This window comes from Lutzomyia longipalpis, chromosome 3, assembly GCF_024334085.1.
Source record: "Lutzomyia longipalpis isolate SR_M1_2022 chromosome 3, ASM2433408v1".
Lineage (NCBI taxonomy): Eukaryota > Metazoa > Arthropoda > Insecta > Diptera > Psychodidae > Lutzomyia > Lutzomyia longipalpis.
The window spans coordinates 25,787,773-25,813,409 of record NC_074709.1 but is presented as its reverse complement, the minus strand read 5'-3'; the positions used below and the strand labels follow the sequence as shown (position 1 = coordinate 25,813,409).

General features: G+C 38.9%; 3 protein-coding genes across 4 annotated transcripts; 1 reads left to right on the top strand and 2 right to left on the bottom strand.

Moving 5' to 3' along the window:
• The first annotated feature begins 1,038 nt into the window (after positions 1-1,038).
• Positions 1,039-20,848, top strand: LOC129793017 (uncharacterized). Of its 2 annotated transcripts, none has more exons than XM_055832540.1 (7): positions 1,039-1,427; positions 5,208-5,893; positions 6,294-7,687; positions 14,039-15,986; positions 16,047-16,264; positions 17,616-17,825; positions 17,900-20,848. In XM_055832540.1, the coding sequence occupies exons 1-7, from the start codon at positions 1,403-1,405 to the stop codon at positions 19,710-19,712; spliced, it is 6,294 nt and encodes a 2,097-aa protein (XP_055688515.1). In that variant the 5' UTR covers positions 1,039-1,402; the 3' UTR covers positions 19,713-20,848. The 2 variants fall into 2 exon arrangements, with proteins under 2 accessions (XP_055688515.1, XP_055688514.1); XM_055832539.1 differs by lacking the exon at positions 1,039-1,427 and adding an exon at positions 3,593-3,931.
• On the bottom strand, positions 20,845-21,932 carry LOC129793041 (negative elongation factor E). Its single transcript, XM_055832587.1, has 2 exons — positions 21,768-21,932; positions 20,845-21,702 (listed from the first exon to the last, which is right to left on the bottom strand). The coding sequence occupies exons 1-2, from the start codon at positions 21,846-21,848 to the stop codon at positions 20,917-20,919; spliced, it is 867 nt and encodes a 288-aa protein (XP_055688562.1). The 5' UTR covers positions 21,849-21,932; the 3' UTR covers positions 20,845-20,916.
• On the bottom strand, positions 21,887-24,263 carry LOC129793023 (pseudouridylate synthase 7 homolog). The gene is made up of 4 exons (XM_055832551.1): positions 23,598-24,263; positions 23,420-23,534; positions 22,367-23,347; positions 21,887-22,300 (listed from the first exon to the last, which is right to left on the bottom strand). The coding sequence occupies exons 1-4, from the start codon at positions 24,133-24,135 to the stop codon at positions 21,973-21,975; spliced, it is 1,962 nt and encodes a 653-aa protein (XP_055688526.1). The 5' UTR covers positions 24,136-24,263; the 3' UTR covers positions 21,887-21,972.
• Positions 24,264-25,637: the final 1,374 nt, after the last annotated feature.

The window sequence follows — 25,637 nt, the reverse complement described above, 5'->3', positions numbered from 1 at the left end:
GGTGATTTTTTGGAATTCTTTTCAGAGTTTTGCTGATTTTTCTAGCAAATAAATTAAATTCAAAATAATGTTGAGAATCATTTTGAAATCATGCAAAAAAAGATTTCCCATTAACCCTTTGAGGATCGTGAGAAATCCAAGGGGCTGAATGTATTAAAAACACAAAATAATTTTTGGGTCTATTTTGTGCTCAAATAAGTCATTTTTGTCCAAAACTCCCAAACATTAATAAACTGGATATGCTAAATTAAAAATATTAATTTTGCTGTCTTTTAAAAAATCAAAATGGCCGCCATTTGCAATTTGAATGACAAAAACGGTTCAAAACATTTTTTGCGATTTTTGCTGCTTGATTTTAATCTCTGAGCAGATTTTTTTTCTATTTAAGTTTATTTCAAAGTTTATTCTGGCAAGATGTCATTTTGACATCCACACTCAAAACTTTAGAAAAATCAAAAACCTGAAAACTTAACTTTACCTAAAACAAAAACTTTTTTTTTCCTATCGCTTTATATATTTTTCAAAGTTTAACATTTCTTTTTTGTCATTAGACATTAATCCTAATTTTTAATGTTTCCTTACAGACACTTGACGTTTCAATTGTTTTAGGTTGACATTTTATTAGAATCCTTGACGTTTGCTTTTTTTTAACGTTTAACGTTTATTTTCAAATTTTTTACGTTATTTTTCTGTAAAAACTTTTGGAAATTCTTGTTATTACCTTTTTATTTAGAATAAATTTCTTTTGGCATCTTAAGAAAAGAAAAAGCCTGACCTATCTGACCTTTCTAGGGTGTTTAGACACCCCCAAACACCCTTCTTAGCTACACAACTATGCTAAAAAATCTTCCCAAAGGATAAACAAGTGGGAAATTCTCGCCTAGGTCCTTGACTCCTCACGGGAAAATCCACACAAACACACACAGACACACAGCTGACCTCCTACCTCTTTGGATTGGCTCGGAAATGATTCCAATTTGATGTCCCCACGAAAATAGTCACCAGTCATCGTCAATTTTGCTTTTAATTTAATTTTAGAACACACAAAATGAACATCGAGAGCTTCTCCACAGCACGCACTTGATCCGCTGAATTACTCCGTTCCTCTTCGGCATCTCATTTGCACAGAGATCCGCACCAAGAATCGCTGGCCGAAACAGCCCCGTGCGCATCGCAGAGATAAAGGCAATCCCGCGGATGCAAGTGATTCAGATTTAGTGCGACCTGATCGTGGGACTGATCGTGAACTTGATTAGATCGCGTGTGTGATCAAAAGTTGCATTTATGGCCGTTGGCCCAAAGTTTTCTTTTAAAGTTTTTCTTTTGAGGGATTTTTTTGTGTGTGATCTTCTGTGATCTTGTGCGATCTTGTGATCTGTGCATGTGTTGATGTGCCAATAGAATGGAGGAAGAAGACCGTTTGGAAGGTAAGAAGTCTCTCTCTTCATTTTTTTCTTCTTGCATTTTCATACATCCGTGCAAAGTATTTTTACTGCACGATCCTCATAAGTTGTGAGATCGCAGAAACTTCGTCACACACTTTTTTCACACCCACCCCACCCTCGCGCGCGCTTTTCTTCTGTGCCTGCAGAAAAAAAGTGGGTCTCGGGGGAGGGCTTCACCTCTAAAAATACAAACTGATCTCGTGATGAAAAATCACTCCAATGCCCGCAATATTTGTCCATTTTCCTCCTCAATAAAAAACTAGGAAAACTTCATTTTCCTTTGGGCTGCGCGATTGCAAAAGCAACATCTTGAGTGGAAAAGCCAAGCCAGATGTTTGTGCCGCGCGTAATGGAAAACATGATTTGTGATCCATCAAGGAGAGCAAATCGAGTTTATATTTCTTTCTGGTGCTTTACCCTATAAAAATGCTAAAAAGAATAATTTTGATGATTTATTCTGAAATTTTGCGATGTAATGATCCAATTATCCGTGGTTTTAATCCCATAATTCGCATTCACCTTGTCATTGATCTTGGGTCGTTTTTCTTCATCACATCCATCATTGAGGGAAAATCGACGTAAATCGGTGATCCGTGAAGGCCTGTGGAGACGCCGTGTCCCACCAGGCGTCTCCATTTGCGCACGGATGATTTACAGACCCACGCGGAATTTATTATCGCTCTTAAATTAAATTGTTTTAATTTCTTCTGGTTCAACCTTAATATTATTTAGTATTCTGCGACCTTAATTACACTTTTATATTATTTTTTTATCCCTTATTAAGAGTTTATTAGGATAAATAAAAATTATACCAGAAATGTCACCCGTTAGAAAAATCATCAAACGGTAGAAAATCAATATAAAGTATTTGAAATTATAGAAGTTAAAAAGAGTTGTCAAAAGTTAATAATAGTTTGTCAAAGATTAGAAAAATGTGAAAAAATATCAGGCTTAGAAAAAATATGAAACGTAAAAAAAAATGTCAAACGTTAGAAATATCAAGTCATTTTAAATAAAAAACAATTTAAATAACCTTTTCGAAAGATTTTTGACGTGATTCTTTTAAAAGAAAACTAAATTTTAACTTTTTTAGAACAAAATTAGTACTTTTACACATGAATTTGAATTTTTTAGATCAAAATTAGTACTTTTACGAATAAATTTGAGCTTTTTTAGATCGAAATTAGTACATTTACAAATAAATATGCCATTGTACTGCAAGCTGACAAAAAATATTTTTCAAATTTTTTCCTCAATATTTTAAAGATTTTTTGGTTTGACGCAGAGCCCTTAGCCAATGAAATTTCAAGCCGCTACGATTCTGTCAAAAAATCTATTTTCTTAATTAAAAAATAATTATAAGATTTTTCATAGAAAAAAAACGTAAGAAAGAATTTTTACCAAAATCCACCCCAAGCTTTCAACGTCCATCGACTTATAATTTTTCTTTAAAAGATTTCAAGAAACTTTTCAATCTATTTTTTTGCTAAAAATTAAATTTAAAAATAAAATTGTTTCAACAAATCTTGCATGGATCTGTAAAAAATACCCCAAGACAATAAAATCATCATTAATTTTGCATTTTATGTCTTTTTAAACAAATAAAAACAAACAATTTTAGCTTTTTCAGCACAAAGAAAAGAAAATTAAAAGAAAAATTCTGCTGCTCTTGAAAAAATTATGAAATAAAATTAAAGAATTTTTGTGAAATAAAAATAGGTATAATTGTGAAATTTCTGGCATCATCATCACTGCAAAAGGGTAATAATCTCATGTTTTTCTTTACTCACTGCTACGAAGAGGGAGAGAAAGCCAGAATGTTGCGAATTGTTTTGGGAGAATTAAAAACTAAAATTAGTCCACCTTCCCACCCACTGCTCAGAGTAAATAATACGACTGAGAGGAAAATGCGAAAATTTAGGTGAAAATTTTCTTATTTGTATTAAGCTGTTTACAATGTTTTCGCCTCGTTCTTATCGTACAGCAGCACATGAGGAGCGAATTGAGAATGATAACGTCGCTTGATTACATTAGCAATTACCTCTCGAGCATGAAGCACATCGCACAACTACATATGGCGCATTTTCATTGACGGAAAATTCTTACATAATTTTTCGAAGGCAAATTCGCCCGTATAGCCAGTCAATTGACTCAGTTTGTCTCATGATTTTGCTTGAGTTATTTGCCAAAGAGAAGCAACAATAAAAATTCATTTTCTGTGAGATCTCTCAATTTTCTTCCCCATAAGGTGTTTGCTCTGTGTGTTGGAGCAGCCTCTCCCGCACGTTCAACATGATCATTCTTTTTAGCACATCCAGTGCTGTAAATCGTGCCTCAATTCCGCTATCAATTAGCAAAGAATCTACGTGATTTTTCAGTGTGGTTGCGCAGATGTAGGTCCCACCGCGCAACTTAACTTTTATCTCCCCAACCTTTAAACATTCCCCAAATGATTACCATCTTCTTCAGTTTGGTCGCAAATTACGGTGAGTTTTTTCTTTTTCTTTTCTTTAATTTTTTAATCTTTTTTGGCACACCCCCTCATTTGAGAAATCGCAGTGAAATCTCTCTCGCGGGGAAAATGAAAAGAAAATCAATTGTATTGGCAAAATGTGTATACGTGAGTGGCTTTTGGGTGTATTTATTGGCCCATTTTGCCAAAAAGTGATACAACAGAGATCAAAATGCTAAAAATAATCACACGGTGTCCCCTTGTATTCATGAAAATTCAATCTCTCAGCTGTATTGGTGTCGTCTAAATGAATTTTATGTGGTCCCAGGAAATATATTTTTCACTCTTCGTCTCTCATTTTCGCAAACTACATCACACATTAGGGGAGAACAGGGTTAAATGTGAATTTTCCGAAAGGACAACGTACTTGAAGGGAAATTTTTGAAAAATAAGGTTTAACTTGACTTTAAGAAAATGAAAGAATTTACTTATTAGAAGAAAAGTTGGAAAAACTTCTGAATATAAAATGTTGAATAAATTGTGAAAAATAAACTCATTTCTGCTGAAAGTTGCTCTCAAGAGATTTCAGAGAAAATAGAAAATTTTTAAGATAATTCTTAAAGTTTATTTATAAAAACCAATGAAAAAAGGCTGAATTTTGTTTGAAAAAAATTTAAAAATCTTAAACTTGAGACTAATGTTTGATTATGAAACAAAAATTTAATTTTTCCATGGATTTTAATAACTTCTGAGGATTGCCTTTAACCGATTGCCTTTTAATTTAAAAAATTAAATTTTTCTAACATGATTTATTTTCTAACTTATAAAATAAAAGATTTGAATAAGAATTGTAAGATTAAATATTCGAAAAAATCAAATAATTAAAAAAAAATTAACTAAGTTTTGCGATTCAAAAACTTTTTTTTTATTATATAAAAAAAAAGATTTAATTGTTCTTTCAATCAAGGGAAATAAAAAAAAATAATTTTAACTAAAAAACATTGAAACTTTATTATTTTTTATTTATTTCTATTCTTTTATTAAAATATTATTTTTAATTAAAAACAAAGAACAGAAAACATTCAAGATTTTTTTTAAATGTTTTATTTCTGAAGAAATTGTAAAATTTCAAAGTTTCTACTTTTCTTTCTCCACCAAGAAGAAAACTCAAATTTTCAAGCATTCTACCCACTTCTCCCCTACACTGAGCATCACGTCCATCTCGTCCCATATTATTCTTTCTCACACACAATCTCATGCCCACCCAAAATGTTCCCAAGAGGATCATTTAACTCTGAGAATCATTTCAGTGTCTCTGCCGGGCGCTGGAGAGACGGAGTCACAGACAATACTCGAACAACTCAATCAAGGACTCTGTGCACGGGTGGTGAAGACGGAAGGGGCTTCAGTGAGCCTTGAGGAAAATCCGGAAGTTGGTGGTGAAAGTGTGCTGCAAACTGAGGTGATTCAGTGTGAAGAAAAATCCGATTTGGCGCCTAATTTGGGTGCTGAAAAAAGTGAGAGTGTAGCTGAAGGAAGTACTACGGCGGAACTCTGTGAGGAAGTACTGAAAATAGCCACAGAATCCGTTGATGAGGGTGTGAAGGAGGTAAAAACTGAAGAAGATGAAGTGATTGAGAAAATTTTTCAAGATCCCAGTCCTGAGGAAGAGATCCGCATTGAGGATTTATTGGAGGAAGAAATTGGCGGGAAAAGTGTCGTCCAGGAGTGTGGTGAAGATTTTGAAAGTAGGTGTAACGGTCAAGGTGAAGAAGAAAGGGTGGTCGAAGTGGGTGTTGTAGCTGAAGGTCAAGGTGAAGAAGGGTTTGAGGATTTGAGAGGAGCGAGCTTAGAGGCTGCAGAAGAAGAAGAGCAAGACTCCCACATTTCGTCTCAAATTGCCAGCTTCTACGATCAAGACAGGGAAGACGACTCTCGCCCACCGGTACCGATTAAGACATACCGCTGGGAAGACGTTCGACGTGCCAAACAACAGGTTGGTGCCATTGCAAATAATTCACCCTCCTAATGCATTTTCCTGCAACATTTTAATCCCAATTTTAAAGATTGAAAGAAAAGAAGAAGAAAAAATTGAGGAAAAGGCCTCAATCAGTGCACATTTGCAGAGGAAATTTTCCATCATTAGCGTGCAAAAAGCCATAAAGCCCCTCTCGAGGTATATATTGCTGTAAACAAAAATAGAATGATGGTTCTGAGACGCGAATTCCAAGACAGATGTGTTTATGTAACTCAAGCGTTCTTTATCTCTTGAGAAAACTTTTAGTATATTTGCTGCTCTCATTTTGCCCAAGGACAGAATATTCGTCAATGAGCCTCAAAATTGCTCCCAATTTTAGCTTTAAAAAATCTCTTTTATTTTCAATTCAAATTTTCAGGGTGGCTACCCATGGACACACCTCTACAAGGAACCCCTAGGTCCAGATGATGAACCCGAAGTGATCTTTAGGTACAGATCATCCCCCAAAAATCGTCGATCATTCGAAGAGAAACTCCTTGATTCCCCAAAGTCAGAAAAACGTGTTCGGATAGATACTGAAGTATCCGTGCAGGATTGCTGCTACCCCGATATCCTTGACGACGACGACGATCCCCATGTAACCGAATCGAATGCAAGCGAAGACGTCGCTGAGCATACCGAACATACCGAACCAAGTAAAGAAGAATCCGTCCAACCACGGAGAAGAAGCTTTAGGCAAATTTTCAGCCCCAAAAGCATCCTAAAGCGATCTGTAAAGTCAGATCGAGCAAAACAGTCTCCTGCAAAGAAGGAGCCTGATACGTCTCCCAACCGCGTACGGTATTGCCATCCAATTGTTGACAAACTCAAAACCATGGCTGAGAAGCAATTATCCAAGACACAGGGGAAGAAGGTAAAAAAAATCCCCCTGCAGGAAAGCAATAAAATATCCCTGGAAGAAGAGCAGAAAATTCTGAAGCTCAAGGATTCTCCGAAGGCTAAACATCGTGAAATTACGTGCTTCGAGGAGCGGCAGGATAGTGATGATATTGTTGAAATTGTTGAGCTTGATGAGTCCCCAGGGGAGGCAAGAAGACGAAGGGATGAGAAGAAGGACTCAACAAGTCATGTAACGCCAGACGAAATTATTGAGCTGCCCGTACAGAGCTCAGATGTTGAACTGAAAAATCAACCAGAAGATCAACCAAAAGATCAGCCAAAAGATGACAAAGAATCTTCAGATGAACACACTGAAGAGCCAAAGAAAAAAATCCCCCGGCGTCAAGAGCACGTCTACGAAGACATACAGACTCCGGTAATTCTTACAGGAGACAGTATGGATCCAAGTTTCCTTCACGAGATCATTGCACCGACAGATTTGAAAACATCCCTAAAAATCCAAGATAAGCAACTTTTTGCCGAAGTGGAGTACAAGAGGAAACCCCTTGAGGACATAACGCAGAGTTCGGAGGAGAGTCAAAAGTCCACAACAGGACTACTAGCTCCAATCTGCTCCGTTGATTCTGCTTCATCAGACGATGAACGCAAAGCCACCCTTCAGGCAGTTGTCGAGGAGAGTGATGCTGAAAATACAGCTGATAAAATCCCCGAAATAACAACAAGCGCTCCGGAAAATGAAGACACAGCAACGGATGTTGAACTGAAGTCCGTTCTGAAGACTGAAGCTTCCCCATCTCTGGATAAACGCGTCACATTCTCCTCTAGCACAGAAGATGATCCGGATCTTCTCAAGGAAGATGTTGAACTTGCAGGATTGGATGCGAATTTGAGCAGTCGGTGGTCCAATATGAGGTGAGATGTTGTTCAGAGCATAAAGTTCGTTCCTTAACCATTCCTAATATCTGTACAAAGTTTGTTAAATATCTATTAAAAATTAAATCTAACTGGTGTTGTGTTTTTTTCTTGGTTTTGTGTGATTAATAACAATTTGTTTTGGATTGGTTTTTATGGGAAAACCTTGAGTTTTCTGGTAAGTTTGGAGCAAGGTTGAGAAAGCTTTGTAGAAATTGAATTAGTTTTGGATTATTGGAGGTGGGAGCAAAGAGCTTTAATTGTAGTTAGATGCACAAAAGTTGTTTAAAAAAAATCACGAAAAAGCACAAACATATTCTCTAAGATTTATTATCCTTGTTACAGAAAAGCCGCTTTTCTGATTAAGGAGTTAGATTAATAGTTGGTTAATTTTCAAAGCAGATTTAGCTCAATTCAGTAAATTGCAGACTTTAGACAGAGGAAAGAATTACCAAATTAGCCTAAATTCGTATGTTTTACCAAATTAGGAATAATCAGATAAAATCGGATTAGTTTTCATACTGTTTAAGCCAGACTAAGGGTGAAATTCAAAGCAATCTCTTAGACATCTTAAGTTTTCTTGAGGTTTTCTTAAGTTTTCTTTAAGTTAAAAAAAAACTAAGATTTCCAAGGGATGTTAATCTCAATAAAAAGTCAATCATAACGCGTCCAGTTATTAAAGTTGGTATACCACAACGCGGATGGGTCAGGCTAAGCGTTGTAATTTAATTTGTGAGCAGAATTAGTAGGCAAAGTTGATTTTTTTATGATATTCATCAATATGAAAGATAAAAATGCTAAGTTCTATAAGACCTACAGAAATTTCTTGACTAGTTTTGGAAAGGTATTAAAATAGGCTATAAATTGACATAAATTTCAATAATTTTCATGGTCACCTCTAGAACACAAAATGGCGGATTTTTGTTTTTCCAAAACAGTTTTTGGCATTTTTTGACCTCAAGGAATGGTTCTAAAGGTTTTTAATGTTCTAGATAGTTGTAGAGTTTTGCAAAACCTTTAATTTGATACCAAATTGAGCAAAATCGGACAATCCGTTCAAGAGATATGACTCTTAGAACTTTTCAAATTCAAGAATTTTTCAAATGGTCATATCTTCTAAACGGCGACATAGATTTTCTTCATTTTCGGACTGATGAAAGATATTGAGTCAGGCGACAACATATCAAAATTTAAAGGAAATCTATAACAGATGTTCGGAGATATAGCCCCTTAAAGTTAGGCAATTTTTGTTTTTGATTTTAGCGCCTCTTGTGGCCATTTTAGGAACTTGGAATGTTCTAGAGAGTTGTAGGGCTTCTTGAAACCTTTCATTTGAGCCTGAGTTGGTCAAAATCGGTCAAGCCGTTCTCGAGTTATATCGAAAAAACACTTTTTGCTTTAGGCCGCCATATTTGCTAAACGGCTTGACCGATTTTGAAGTATGAATTGTTGATGAAAACGTCTCACTGAGCTCTACAACATACTAAAATTTCAGACCTCTAGCTATAAGGGAAGTGGTTGACAGTATTCCAAAATGGCGGACGGCGGCCATCTTAGATTTTGAAAATGCAAAAATATGAAAATTTACACCCACATTTCTATAGAAAACTTCAAACCGGAAGTCTCTATCTATTACCGTTCTCGAGCTATAAGGCAAAATGGGGACCAACGGCAGGCCGGCCGGCCGGCAGGCCGGCCGGATCAAAAATTTTCCACCACCATTTTTAGAATGTGGGTTGTCTAAAACGTGCTCATACCAAGTTTGAGCCCGATCTGAGGTGGTCGGTTTTTCCGACGATTACAATACTTGGTATGCCACGATTGTGGTATACCAACTAATATGCCACGATTGTGGTATACCAACTAATATTCGGATCTTCAAAAAGAAATCTAAATTTACGACACAAAAAACTTTAATTTTTAGAGCTAAGAAGGCGCAGATTAAGGAAATAAAAGTAAAGTAAAATATATATAAATGCATAGATATATACATTATATATACATATAAAAATGCAAAGAAAAATATTAAATATAGCATGGATGGAACAGTATAAAGCGAAAGAACGGTAAGTAAAACTTACGGGCTGTGATTCTTTCTTTGTCATTGAAATGTGAAGATGGCTGAAAATTGAGGATGAGCAAATTTTGAGGAGAGACTTACTCGCGAGCCGAATCACAGCCAACGCGCAGATATTTTGAAGAAAGCCTTAATCGTGGTGGGCGTTGGCTGTGATTCGTCTCACGAGTAAGTCTCTCCTCAAAATTTGCTCATCCTCAATTTTCAGCCATCTTCACATTTCAATGACAAAGAAAGAATCACAGCCCGTAAGTTTTACTTACCGTTCTTTCGCTTTATACTGTTCCATCCATGCTATATTTAATATTTTTCTTTGCATTTTTATATGTATATATAATGTATATATCTATGCATTTATATATATTTTACTTTACTTTTATATGTGTATATAAAAAACGCCCCGCTTCGCGGGGCATTGGTCTTATGCAACTCAAGATATGACATGTTAACTTTGAAACGCGATATCTCCGGAACGGCTACATAGATTTTCTTCATTTTTGGCATGATGAAAGATATTATAGCCAGCTATAACATATCAAAATTTGAAGCAATTTTATAAAGCGGTGCTCGAGATATTCATCGAAAACTCATCGAAAATTTTGTTTTCGATTTTAGCGCCACTTGCGGTCATTTTTTGAACTTGCAATGTTCCGAGCAGTTGTAGGGCTCATTAATATCTTTCATTTGAGCCCGAGTTGATCAAAATCGGTCAAGCCGTTCTCGAGTTATGGCCGATTTTCGATGAAAAATTGTGGCGGCCATATTGACTAAACGGCTTGACCGATTTTCAAAAATGAGGTATCGTTGGAAAGGTCTTGATGGCCCCTACAACATACCAAAATTTCAGAACTCTAGCTATTACAGGGGCTGAGATATAGCGAAAACAAAATTTGGGGGTTATTCAAAATGGCGGACGGAGGGGTGGGGGGTCGGATCTGACTTCATAATCGGATGTCTTCCACCCGATATATGAACTTTGCCGTTGACCGCAAGTCTCTATCTATTACCGTTCTCTTGTAATTTAGCAAAAGGTTCCGGACGGACGGCCGGACGGACGGAAAGATTTTTGGCGCATACGTTTTTTGGAATGTAGGGACCCTAATTCGTGCTCACCCCGAGTTTGAGCCCGATCTGACGACTTTGCATTTTTGAGTGTACACAGAAGCTGTGCTTCTTTGAAGAAAGAATCACAGCTAAAAAGGCATAAAAAAAAGTACAAGAAGTCTGAAAAGAATTAAATTAAAGTTTAAAAGGAATTAAATTTAAGCAGAAAAAAGTTTTTATGGGTTTAGTTAAAAAAAAAGGATTAGATTAAAGAGAAAAATCTTTAAAAAATCCCTTAATTCAAGCCTGAAAAGTATTAATTTTAAACCGAAAAAAGTTATGGAAATATTCTGATGATACATCAGAAAAGTCTAAATCGACGCTCCCGAAGATTATGAACCATACTCCTGTGTTAAAAGATAGGAATATGGTTCATAATCTTCGGGCACGTCGAAATATTTGCCAGATAAACACCCCTTGAATTTTTTATCAATTTTATAAGTTTCCCTAATATTTCTTAAAAATCCTTAAGTTTTCCTTAAGAAAAACGTAATTTTTTACGTTTTCTTAGGAAAATCTTGAGATTTCAGCATATCAAGCTGAATCGGACTTGATTTTTAAGTAGGTATCTTATGCCTGAAGACGTTATGGAAAAATCATCCTGAGTTTCCATCAAGACAACTTAAGTAGTTGTAAATTTTTCTTATGAAATATTAAGATTCTCTTTAAAAAACTTAAGATATTTTGAAAAAAAAAAACCTTTTTTTTCTTTAAGAAACCTTAAGACGTTCTATCCGTTCTAAGCAGTGAGTTTAAATCAGTCAACTGTAGCTTTAAAAAAATAACGACGAATTCTCAATTTTTGCTTTTTGATCATGATTTTACTTATATTCTAAAAGATTTATTATTGATTAGATCAGACGTTATCAATTAAAACTAAACTAAAAAGTCATTTAAAACCAATCAAGAAGATTTCTCAGCCAACAGTCCTAAATTCTTCTTCAAAGAAATCTTGCGGGTATTGAATGATGCCCAAATGCTCACTCAACAAGCAGAGAATAAATTTATTTCCCATGTTGAACAATGAGAGGAAGAACACAGAGTATATTGTGTGAGCAAATGGACACCGCATCCATTTAATCAACAAGCACACAAGTCTCTGATTTGGATGGTATTTGCGCAACCGAAATGTTATATTTCAGGAGAGACAAAATAAAAGAGTTTGAGAGTGGCGACCACTGCCAAGAAGACATTGCGACACGACCAAAATAGCCATAGCTCAATGGCATGCAGCAGAATTTATCTGTGGGCAATTTCTCAGTGTGTCCACGCGAAATCGCGAGGAGTCAGTGGCAATTAGGATTCGCAGAGATGAACGTCTCTTGAGAAAATCGCCCCTCGTTTTTTTCTCTTTTTCGCCGCACAAAAGAAAAGCCCAATGGAATGGGAACTTCTCCATTTTTTTTAAATAGCGCGCGTGTGTGACCTTTCGCGATAGTGGTGTGCCTGATAGGACGCGAATGGTAGCTGGAGCTATTCCTGAGAAGGCAGGCGGCTCCACAAATAGAATCTCTGCAGCCATTGTACCTGCGATCTTGCAATTTTGCTAAATTTCGCATTGGCTTTCGCAAAATAAGATCTCGTGCGTGTCTTTCCTCCGTGTGCTCAAATGAGGATATTTTTAAAACGCGATCATTACATAAAAGTTTAGTGATCTGCTCGCGAAGATCGCGGCGCGCGGAAACACTGTAGCATACAAACGAGGATCACTGATTGCAACTGCTGCGAATGTCATCGAGAATACGATCATCATCCGTGGGAGCAGCACCCCGTGTTAAGCCTGTAACAATCTCACGTGCAGACAGTGCTCAGGCAACAGTACCGGAAGTCCGGTGTGCCTGTCAGTTCTATCAGAGTGACTCACTCCTGCCCGAACGGATAAACCCCGTGGGATCGCGCCCATCGTCGCGTACGGATTACTACACGGAAACAATCTCATCGCGACCCAGTTCAAGGGGTGGTGAGCTCATTCACACATCAGATCATCCCACGGATCTCCCCCATGAGTCCCGCGCATCAAATCTTGGATTTGAGCCAAAATTCGGGGAGTTTCACACGGAAGAAGTCACCATGCCAAGTCCACCGAGTACATCAATGATTGCCACTGTTGCGCGAGATCGTGATCTCTTTGGCGGCATGAAGTACGGTGAGGGCTACACAATGTCCAGGAGTAGCTCCCAGGATCGCCCATCGAGTGTTAGGAGCTCAGTAGATCGTTTCCCGAGCGCCGGGAAAATCATGAAGACAGTTAGCTTTGATTCGGACAAAAGTGGCGGAATTAGGGATTCAGATCAGGTTATAGGACAGGTGAAGTTTCAGCTTCACAATCGCGCTGCACTTGGATTGGATCGTAACTACGATATTCGGTGGGTTCTAAGGGCTACAATACATACAATTTATGAGTAAAAAATCTCTCAGTAAACAAAGGATTGAGCCAATAAAAAGCTCAATGAGATTGATCAGTGATTGATCAATAATTGATGAATCAATTGATTCTGTTAATTGATTAATCAATCATTTGTCAATTATTGGTCAATTTTAGATCAATTTTGATCGTTCAATCCGTGATCAATAATTGATTGTGAAATTGATCATGGATTAAGCAATCAAAATTGACTTTAGATTGACTAATAATTGACCAATGATTGATCAATTCATGATAAAATTGATTGAGTAATTGATCATGGATTAAGTACCTAGTAAATTTTGCCAATTATTGATCAATTATTTAGATCAATATTGAGTCAATATTGATCAATCAAAATTGATTGAGCTATCAATATCAGTCAACTGTAATTCAATCAATTATTGATCATGGATTGATCAACTATTGATCAATTATTGTTCTTCGATTTTTTTTATCAATCTGTTGGTCAATTTATACTCAATTATTGAACAATTAATATTGAGTCAATTTTGACTAAACTGAAATTGATCATTGATTGATCAACAGTTATTTATACTCCACAATCGGTCAATCAAATGTTCAAAGATTTGAATTGCTGCACATTAACGAATTTAATTGATATTTTTTAATTAATTTTAATTATTCTGACCTTTCTCTAAAAAATTGCTTGTCTATGACTAACTTTATAAATTTTATTTGAAAACAAAAAAGAAAACTAGAAAAATTCTAATTCCTTTTTTATTATTTTTTTTTTTCATTTTAGTGATCATGAATACGAACCAATCGGTCAGCCTGTTGATGAAGCCGCTCGGGCTGATACAGAAGATGTGGAACTGGAGGGTGCTGTTGGGGGACAAGAATCCCCCGTGGCTGAACCATCGAAGCGTCCAGCATCAGAAGCATCCAGCATAACGTCGCACGAGCGTAAACTCCTTCGTGTCCCAACGGAAGAGGAAGGAGCCGACGATGAGATGAGCGTGCAGGACATCCAGAAGGACATTGAAGATCGTTACTTCACAAGTGCAACCCCTGAATCACGCACAGATGGTGAACTGCACACAAGTGCCGTTGACTCCAGTGCCATTGAGGATCTCCCCCTGGATCGTGGTAGCCGGAAGAAGACTATGCTAACATCTGCCCAGGATCGTGGACGCCAAATGCAGCAGAAACTGAGGACTCAAGCTGGAAAACTCCGCTCAAAACTTCGTGGTATGAAGAAGGCACCAAATGGGAAGAAGGACAGCCCACCTGCGAAGGAAAGAAAGAAGTTCAAAACTCCGGAATTTACAAAGCTGAAAAACATCCACATGCCGAAGGTGAATAAGCCAGAGATGCCTAAATTCAAGAGGCCCGAATTCACAAAGATTGAATTCAAGAAACCCGACTTCTCCAAAATTACTCTCCCTGAGCGTCCTAGCATGTCTAAACTGAGAATTCCTGAGCGATTTAGCAGCCTCAAGTTGCGCCGAAGTCGCTCAATGAAGGAATCAACGGGCTCAACGGGAGACTCAACATCGGGAACTAATGAGCCACCAGCAGCTACAAAGAAACGATTTGACTTTGCAACATATCCACGGATTTTTGATAAGATGCGGAAGCAAAAAACAGTTGATGGAGAGAAACCTGTGAGGCCAGGAACTCCTCCACCTGCAACATTTGCAACAGTTGCCAAGACAGCCGTTAAAAAGGATTCCCTTGCTCCGGAAGAGAGTGTTGGAGAAGAGAGCGCAGATCAGCGACAGGATTCACTGGAAGAGGAGGAATTTCATCGTGAGAGCTCCCTTGAGAGGCGCATGAGGCAGCATTTTATGCGACAACGTGAAGAGAGTGAACAGGAACAAGCTCTGGAGACTGAAGAGCAACGCCAAATGGCTGATTTTGATAAGGAAAATCGTGAAATTCACGAAATATCCCTTGCAAGGCAAGAGGAATTCAAGCAGCGCCCCTTAGTGCATCAAGATTCAGACTTGGTGTCAGAGGAGAGTGCAGGAAAGTGGACGGGTTCGTTAAATCTGAATCAGAGCTCTTCACTGCAGGGCAGTGAAAAGTTCGATTTCGACAGCAATACAATTCCGATTGAGGTGAAGGAACCCCAGAAGGGTGTAATTGAGCAGATTGATGATGATGAATTTTTCCTGAGATCCAAAGGGATCTCGCAGGATAACATTCAGATAGGAGAGTACATTAGTTCTGCCATAAGAGAAGGCCTAACAACTCCCATGAATACTTTAGCACAAGTTGGAAGGTATTCTCCTTACTACGATGAAGATGTTGACCTGAATAGTGAACCCATTGATTATGGTTACGATGTTCCGAAGAAGCCACGAAGGGTACGGGATCGTAGTAGTTTAGAGGGTGAAGAATTCTTCGGAACCTATCCACCTACAAAGCCAATGCGTAAGCATCGGAATTATGAATCAGACGAAAGGATCGTCCCGCAAACGGGCACGTACTACAATGAAGGAGAAAATCAATCCTTCTATGATAACAACATGGAGGGCATGGATCAGCCTGATATGTACATTGATGATGAGGAAGAACAGAAATCGGATATGCAGGAATGTCTGCCGTTCCCGCCAACCCCACCAAAAGCACCCAAAAGACGCAGAAAGCTCCACAGACCATCACCAAGGAGCATCCCTGGCTATGATAATCTGGCCGGAAGGTCTGTGTCCAACAACTACATCCCCAACGGTGATACTGACGAAAATGTGAGATGATCTTGCTTATTGATAAAGCGTAGTTGTTATCCTGTTTCCTTCTCTTTGCAGATTATTGTCTACCGAACACAACACGAATATCCTGTCCCATTAGCAACTCCTGAAACCTTTACACCGATCCCTACACCTAGATCAAGATCACGTTCGCAAACTTCGAGGATTACCGATGACGATCGTACCTCTCACGGTGCTGAATCCTTGATATCTGACACGCATATGCAGATCCAAGAATTCCTAAGGAATGAACTTGAGATCACGGGAAATAATGGGTAAGAAATCCTGTAGAAGGCAAAGTCTTCTGTTAACTGATTTAGGAGTCTAAGTCTTCTATTAAGTGAAGCTTAAGTTCAATTAACTGATCTAGAAAATTAAGTTTTCTGTTAACTGAATTAGGATTGAGAAGCCTAAGTCATTCGTAACTGTAGACGACATGACTTAAGGCTACTTAAGTACTTTAGGAGAATTTTTTTTTTAACTAGTTTAGAAACTTAAGTCTTCTATTAACTGATTTAATGAGCCATGGCAGCAAATGTGAAAATCCCATTACTTGCAGGGCACTTTCTATTTTTTGGCTGTCCGGCTCCATTTTCACTCGAAATAAAAAAAAACAATATATCACTGACGCCATCTGCTTATTTTCAATTTATTAATGCACGAACTACTCGAATTACTAGAATTCATGTCATTTTGACAATCAGTAAACAAAAGCCCCAGAAAACAAAAATTCTCTGAATTTTTCACATTTTTCCTTTGGTGTAATTTTCAAATTTTTTGAAATTTTTCTTTGAGAGATAAATTTTCTGTTGCCTTTTTTAGGAGCCGAAGTCTTTTGTTAACTGCTCTAGAAGATTAAGTCTTTTCTTATCTGATTTAGAAGGCTAAATCATATCTGTAAATTGATCTAGAAAATTTAGTTTTCTGTTAACTGATTTAAGATTTAGGAGCCTAAATCTTCTGTTAACTGATCTACAAAATTAAATCTTATGCTAACTGAATTAGGATTGGAAAGCCTAAGTCTTCCGTAACTACTTTTGGTGAAAAAATCTTTTCTTACCTGGTTTAGAAATTTAAGGCTTCTGTTAACTGATCTAGAAAATTAAGTTTTAACATAACTGATTTAGGATTTAGTAGCCTAAAGCTTCTGTTAACCGCTTTAGGATCCTAAATCTTCTGTAAAATTTCTTAATCAACCCTTTTTGCGAGTCAACTTTTTCTCGTGGAATATCTGAAACTGACAGAACAAAACTGTTCAAGACAACGCTCAAGAGAGGGAGAGATAAAAAAATAATGGTCAAATTTTCAAACCATTTATTTTTAACCGTTTTTTCCACATCTTCTGTTAACTATTTTAGAAGAATAAGTCTTATTCTTAACTAAGTATTCTAGGAGCCTAAGTATTCTATTAAATGCTTTAAGAGACTAAGTTCTCAGTTTACTGCCTTAAAAACCTAAGTCGTAAACTTTCTTAAAAGATTAAGTTAGTTAAACGATTTTGTAGCCTAAGTCTTCTGCTAACTCATTTAGGATTTAGGAGCCTTATTTTTCTGTTAACTGCTTCAGATGCCTTAGTAACAATTCTCTTGCCTGGAAGCCTAAATCTCCTGTAAACAATTTTTCCAGCTATGCCATTGTCAAGAAGGAACCACCACCACGACCACCGCCACCGCGTCGGAAGAAAACTTCGAAGGCTCTGGGAGAGAGTCAATTTGCCACAATGCCCCTGCCCAAGAGGAGTGTGACACCCCCAACTCGCCCAAAGCGAAATTACAGCACAATCGCCCCATCCAGACCACCCCGAACGAAGTCTACTTCGAGTCTTGGGGAAGACAAGTAAGTCCAGCTTAAACTGCTGCATTTTCTTTTTTTTTTTTTCAAACTCCATTAATTTTTAAATCCTTTTTTAGACCCTACAGAAGTCCCTCCCCTGACTTGACACAATACGAAGAGATTGATGATGTGGATTCGTACAAAGATCTTCAATCGGGGGATATTATAAAGAAAATGAAGGAACGTCCTTTACCACCACCCCCGCGTCCTACACGATCACTCAGAAGGCCCAAAAAGGACAACAAAGATGATAAACCCGATGATGATCGTGATGGTGGAGGAATTCGTGATGCTGCCCTGAATGCTGATGAAGTTGAGGTTTCCACGCAAACAGATCCACTTCCGGATGATTTTTGTTGCGAAGAATTTGAAATAACGAGCGATATGAAGACCATTACACCGAGTCAGTGTAAAACACTTGAGGATATCCTGAAGGAAGAGCAGGAAGCGGAAATTGAACGAGCGCAGCAACTTGCAGCCGAGCAGAGCCTAACGAGGGGGCTGCAGAGGTTCAGGGAGGGGAATCACAGGAGTTTATCTGAACGGTCGAAGGCATCAACGTTGGATAGGCCAAAGACACCCGGAAGTCGGCCCGGAAGTAGGCCCATTTCCCCCAATGCAGTTGTTGTTGAGCGGAAGATCTCAACGCCAACAATGCTAACAGAGGCTACGCTATCAGTTGAGCCTGTTGATGAACCAACAACAGCAGAACTCAGCCGAGAAATCCAGGGAATCCTCAGTCAAGAACTTCAGCCCGTGCAACCGGAAATGCGGGAAGAAAGTGAAGTAAGGACTGAAATTCTCAGTGATGTAGCCTCTGATAGGGTGAGTATAGGACAAGAGGAGGAAAGACTTGAAATTGTTGAAGCCACGAATGAGCAAAGAGTCCCAGAACCCAGTCAGGAAGTGCAGGAAGATGTTCCGGAAGAGGTACAACCGAGTCAGGAAGAAATTACCAGGAGAATGCATGATGAAGTTGAAGCTGAACTTGAGAGATGTGCTCAGAGATTGGAGCAGGTTATTGATGTTTTGCAGCAAGATGACATCCCTCCAGTTCCACCTCCAAGGAGAAAATCCTCCGCTGGTGATTCCCTCATCCCACAGACTTCATCTGGAAATCTCCAATTGAGAGATCTCACTGTAGATCATCTCAATGTTAATCAACTTCAAGCTGGGAAACTTCTGGTTTCCGAATTGGAAGGATCATCCCTCAGCACGCAGGAACTTGAATGTAAATCTGGGAATTTGGTGGTGAAAAGCTTAGAACTGCCCAAGGGGTTAATTGAGGAGATTGTTGATCGTGTAAGGAGTCAACTTCCTGCAGCACCACCACCTCCAGCTACAACCACAACCACAACCGTCCATGAAGATCCAGAGTTGGAGAAGGAACCACCCCCACCAACAAGGCCACCCCCTCCACATAGCTACTACCATCTTCCCACGGAATTCTATCCCTACTCTCTGCCCCCTCCGTCCTTCTACCGCCTGCGGAATCCCTCAGATGAAGATGAGGAGCCCCCCAGCACAAGTCATCGTCGCAGGCGCCACCACCGGGCACATCGGGATTCCTCCGAAGAGGAAGAGCACGTGCGTGAGCCTCGGAATCGCAGCCGACACAGCTCCCGCACACCAGATGTGATTGATCTTGGTGGGCAGTTCCTCCGTGCCTGCAGCTCAGCAGCCGGAAGGTCTGTGAGGCAAACGCTGCAACTCGTGCGCGCCATGGTGGTCAAGGAGGAGAATCGCAACGAGGTGAATGTGGTAGCAATGCTCCTCATTGTCCTCATGGCGAGTCTCGTCCTGATTTGCATGGGTGGCAGCGACAAGACTGTCCATCATCATCACTGGGACTTTTTCAATGCTCCCGGAAATGGGAATCTGCCCAAATGATGCGTGCGTGGGTGGTGGAAGTAGCGCCTGAGAAGTGCTCCTTTTCTTTTAGAGGAAACGCAGGAAAAATGCATTTCACACTTCTCATTTCACACCATAATATACATTTTGTGCGGAAATGCTGAGAAAAGGGCCAGGAGTTGATTTGGAGTGAAATTAAGGAGGAATTGAGTGAAAATTGAGAAAAAATTGAGTGAAAATTGTGAAGAAATTGAGAGGAAATCTAGAAAAATTTGAGAATAAATTGGAGGAAAAATGATAAAAGATTTGGGCAGAATTGGGAGGAAATTGAGAAAAAATTGTGTGAAAATTGAGAGGAATTTGAGAAGAAATTGAAGGGAAATTGAGTGCAAATTGACAAGAAATTTAGATGAAATTGAAAAAATGGGAAGAAATGGAAGAAAAATGCTGAAAGATTTGGGAACAAATTAAAAACAAATTGAAAGAAAATGGTGTGGAAATTAAAGGAAAATAGCAAGATTTGAAAAGAAATTTAAAAAACATTGAGAAGAATTTGAGTAAAAATTGAGGTGAAATTGATAAAATATTGAAAGAAAAATGAAAAAAAAATTACCCAGTAAAGAAATGACTGAGTCAATAAAAGCTCTATCAATATTGATTGATTAATTGATCAATAATTGATAAATCAATTGAGCCTGTCAATCGATTGATCAATCGTTGGTCAATCTCAGATCAATTCTGATTGCTCAACAATTGATCATCTATGCGGACCTATATTAATTAGAATTTAATTTCCATGAAATTCTTCCTTTCTCCTAGAAACAAATCAAAAACTTTCCAACATAAGTCAATATTTGCCCCACGTTTGCTCAATATTTGCTACACATCTCTATTCTTCTCAAAAATATTCTTTTCTGCTCATATTCCGAATTTTCTACCCAAGTATTTCTTCTCAATGTACTCCAAAAGCATTAAAAATTAAAGAATTTTCAATTTTCCTCAAAAAATCAACGCGTCCTGCTCAGAAATTTCCGCAAAAGAAAAAACTTCATTTTCATGTAGTTTTTATAAAAAAAAATTATTTTCCAATCTGGAATAATTTCGAAGGAAAAAATCCCTTTTTGTGCTCCACATGGGAACCACACGATGTTTAAAATAAAAACCATAAAGATTTATTTAGAGAAGTTTTATTTGTGTAATTTTGGGGACATTTTGGGGCAATTTTGGAGTCATTTTCGGACGTTTATGAGGAGAACATGTCGTCATAGTGGACCATTTCACGCTTATCCTTGAGACTGCCCTTCTGTGAGTGGCTAGCCGCCAGAGTGGACCACACCGCTGACGATGAGGCATCATTGATGGGCTCAATTTGTGGCTGTCTCCTCGCCAGCTGCACCTGAAGTTGAATCCCCGAAGCTGGCTTTCCGTGCATGTCGTGAATGGCTTTCTCAGCGGATTCTGCCTTTGAGAACGTTATGAATCCCCGTCCCTTCTCAATCTCCATTGAGACATTGACAATTGTCCCAAAGGACGCAAAGTGCTTCCTCAGGAAGTCCTCGGTGACCTTATTCCCGGACACGTAGATCGTATTGCCGGTACGTGGTTTATCGGGACGCAATACTGGTGCCTCCACGGCCTTCTTATCCAACAGCCCACGCTCCTCGCGGTCCCTCTCCGTGGCTAGCTGCTGGTAGAGATTCTGCACACGCCCGGCAACTTCCTTTTCCGGATCAATTGGCGCCCCTGTGGGTGCTCCAGCTTCTGCCGTGGCTTGTGTTGCTGAGAAGGGTTGATAGGTGGCAACAGTGGCAGGACTTTCGGGCAGAACACGCTTCCTCTCCTGCCCCTTGGGACGCTTGAATGAGACCTGATCTTGTTTGCTCTGTGGCTTCTGAATTGCCTGGATTGCTCCGCTTTTGATCAGCTTCCTCGCCACTTCACGGGCATCTCTCGCATCAGCTGGTCTCTTGGGGATCAGGGGCTTTTCAGGCTCCTGTTTTGGCGTCTTCAGAGCCTGGAGGGCTTTTTTCTGCCAAGGAAAATCCAAAATTTCCTGAATCTCTACAATTATTAAGATTTCCCCCGGAATCTTACCTTTTTCTTCAACTTTTGATACTTTGTCTGCAGCATTAGCTCCTCCTCGGTCAGATTTGATGGGAAATGGATGTAAACCATGATGATTTCCTTGAGAAAATCAAAGAAAACTCACCGAAAATCGTCAAAATGTTTATTTTTCTTCTCAATAAACAATAAAGTGAGGTTATGGCAGCCACCTAGCGGCAAAATTATCCACGGAATTTCAAATTTTTGTCTTCTTAACGGCTTCTGGTTCAGAAGGGGCTGAGAAATCCTCCTTTGGATTCAATTTTATCTGTGCCGCAGTGGATGTATCTGACTTGAGAACCTCCCTGAGGGCCATGGTGGCGTAGGTGCTCGATGGAAGGCAGAAATCAAGCAGCAGGGCTGTTTTATCTCCATCCGGATATTCCGGGATTTTTTTCCCGCGTAGCTCATCAACATCTGAGGGCAGAAGCAGATCATTTGTCGTGTTATACTTGGCTAGGCTCCACGTGAGTTTCTCAGGCTTAGCCATAAACTTCCGGTAAGTCCCCCCGAGGGAGTAGGTCCTGAAAAGAAATGAATTTTATTAGTTCGAGAAATTCCCGGGAAGAAAATTTCCCGTCAATCATTACTTGTTTTTCTGCTTCAATTTTTCCGATGAAAGATCATCACTGGCCAGGAGTTCTTGGTACCAGGCCCCGCATTCATTGTCTGGGTATGTTATATCGTGTCCAGGAAGTGGCAGAACAACGTCAAAAATGCTCCAAGAGCTGGATTTTGCTTCTTCTTCCGTTAAACTTCGCACCATTGATTTAAATTTGCTCTCCTGGACTTCTTCCTCAACTTCCTGACCTTCCTCTTGTTCTTCATTCTTCTCCTCACTAGCTTCCAAATCCTCATCGAGAGACTCTGAAAGTTTCACAGCACCATCTTCGCGGAAAACTAAATCTCCCGCCAAGGGTTGAAGGCCCAATTTGAAACGTCTGGAAGCAATTTTATTCCAGATGAGGCTCTGATAGGAATGAATGTACAGCAGCCTCGTATTCCTTGGCACCTGCTCCAGAGCCCCCACAAAGTTATTCGGCCCCTGCTGTGCCAAACCCCGCAGCAAATCAATCTCAATGCATTTAATGTGTCCCGTGTTGAGATCCAGAGCTTTCTGAGCATCCCTCGTCTCCCACCAGCACTCCCGGATACGCTGCATGGGTGGCAGGTCTCCAGGACGCGGTTTAAGGATTAATTCACAAGCTTCCCGCCAGTTTCCCTTGAGGAGGGCTTTCCCGATCAAATAAGTCGGGACTATGGCGGAATTCCCGAATCTCTGCAGGCCGTAGTAGTTGATGAATCCACGCTCCCGGAAGCTCTCAAGCGATTCCCGGATATTGTCTTCAGTGGCTGTGATCTCACGCAAAACAATCCGGAAGCGATTCCCGCGCAGGTGGCCCAATTTGAGAACTTCCGGACGGGAAGAAAAATTCCCAACCATGACGTTTTGTGTCCTCCTGGCTGCTTCCAGGATTTTCTGCGGCTCCCGGCGTTTAATGCAGAACATCTGGGATGTTAGGGCACGCTTATCCTTTGTTCCTGCATACGTGAGGCAGGATACTTTGACGCTGGAAGAGAGAAAAGATCCGGAGAAGTTTTTTCAGAAAGATTTCTTCGAAGCAGGAAGTTGAGAAACTCACCCGAGATTCTGTGCCAGGAACGAAGCAGCACGCATTGTATCTAAGTTTGTCTTGTGCAGTACAAAGTGGATGTACTGATGTGGCCAGAGCCATCGAGTTCTCTCCTTTTCCGGTTCTGCAAAAAAAAAGAAAGATTAATTCTTCTCTGGCCAGGACGAGGATTAAAATCTCTACTTACTGGCTTTGTTGGCTCTGAAGCACTTGATGAACTTCCTATCCTCCCGTGCAATCGTGTTGGAGATGATGGCCTTGTCAAACAACTCCCGGATTCCTGAATGAATCCTCGTTCGCATCTCTTTGCTCATCTCTGTCACATCAATTTCGTGAACTTCCTTCGGGTCTTCCGCACTCAGGAGCTTCTCAAGTGCTTCAACAGTCTCCTGTGCTAGCGGAGACTCTTCCTGACCACTTTCCTGGGCATCTGGGATGATATTTAGGCACTTTGGCAGGGATGTGTCGGTCAGTTTGACAACATTCCCATCCTGATCAATTTCATTGACCTGGAAGTCGGAATATTTGCACTTGATCACTCCAGTGAACCCCTCAGCACTTCCAGCGTACTCAGTGATCCCAACATCCACTTCCTGGACATTTATCATCTCCCTCTGATGATTCTCCGTGGAATTTTCGCTGAATTCTGTGGATTTGGAGCTTCCTGGGAATTTTCTCTTCTGCCCATGAAATCGTCCTCCAGGTCTTCCTCCACGTTTGCCCATTCTGACCTTCCTGGAGCACCTGAATCACCAAAATCTTCCTCACTGAATCCCCAAACAAGAGCAACAGAAAACAATATAAACTTGACATGCGGCGTCATCAACAAAGCACGTGGCGCCAGGGAAAAGTCAATTATAACGCGTCCAGTTATAAGAGTTGGTATACCACAACGCGGAGGGGTCGGTCTATGCGTTGTAATTTAATTTATAAGCAGTATTATGTAGTAGACAAAGTTGATTTTTTTTAATAAAATTCATCAATTTGAAAGATAAAATGAATTTTTTTTGACTAGTTTTGGAAAGTTGAAAAAGGCTATAATCTGACGATATATTTCAAGGTCACCTTTAGAACACAAAATGGCGGATCCTTGTTTTACCAAAAAAGTTTCTTGCAGTTTTTGTCATCAAGGAATGGTTTTAGAGGTTTCTGATGTTCCAGAAAGTTGTTGAGAATTGCAAAACCTTTAACACATCCAGGACGGCTTGACGCACATCGGCGTCAACTGACAGTTCTCAATTCTACGCTGTAACAATTTGCCACTCTTTTTGCGTTTGACATTTACCCGGTAGGAAAACTTCTCCAACATTTTTTCAGCCAATTTTAATTGCTGACTCGTGAGGTGTTCATATATGATTAATAAATTTTTATTTATTAAATTTCTGAAATGTGTTGGAATCAATTTGAAATTATTTGAGATTGATAGTGACAAGAAAATGTAATATCTAGAATATTCTATTCTATTAATCTTGATATTGACAATAGAACGAATAGAACATTCTTAGATATTATTATCCTATAAAGAAAAAATATGAAAAATATCATGTCAGGACTGTCAGGAGTAATAAAATTTTCAAAAATTAAAAAAAAAAAAAACAAGAAATAAGTAGAAGGATATTTAGAATATTCTAGTTTTTTTTAATTGCTCTGTCACAGAGAAGATTTTAGCTAAATACATGTATTATGAAGTTTTCAGAATTTTTAGAACAAAAAAATCAACCTGCTCGTTCACGTTATCATTACCATTTATTTTTAATATAAAATAATGTAAATGCTAGAAAATTCTCAAAATGGTTCAGAACGGATGGCGAAGCAATTTTTTTTTGACATATCTGGTATATTTTCTCGTTTCAACATAACCTAATTTTTATTCTGGTGCCCGAAAAAAGTGAGAATTATGGAATAAATTAGCAAAGAAAAGCTTCCAGAAGTTTCCCTTTAAGCTATAAAATAATGTTCTAGCTGAAAATTCACATGGAAATTTAATTTTAAGTGTTTTGTAGCGGAAAATTTCATCGTGTAAAACTTTAGGTGAGATAGGTTATATATTTTGTGAAAAGAAAATTTTCCTATTACATAACCTCAATTTAATTTTTGTAGTAAAAAAAATGCTACATAATGTTTAATAGAATAAAGGAAACTCGTCTGACAGATTTTCACTGAAATTATCCCATAAATCTGACTTTTTCCCACGTAAATATAAAAGTGCGGTTATGTTGGAATGAGA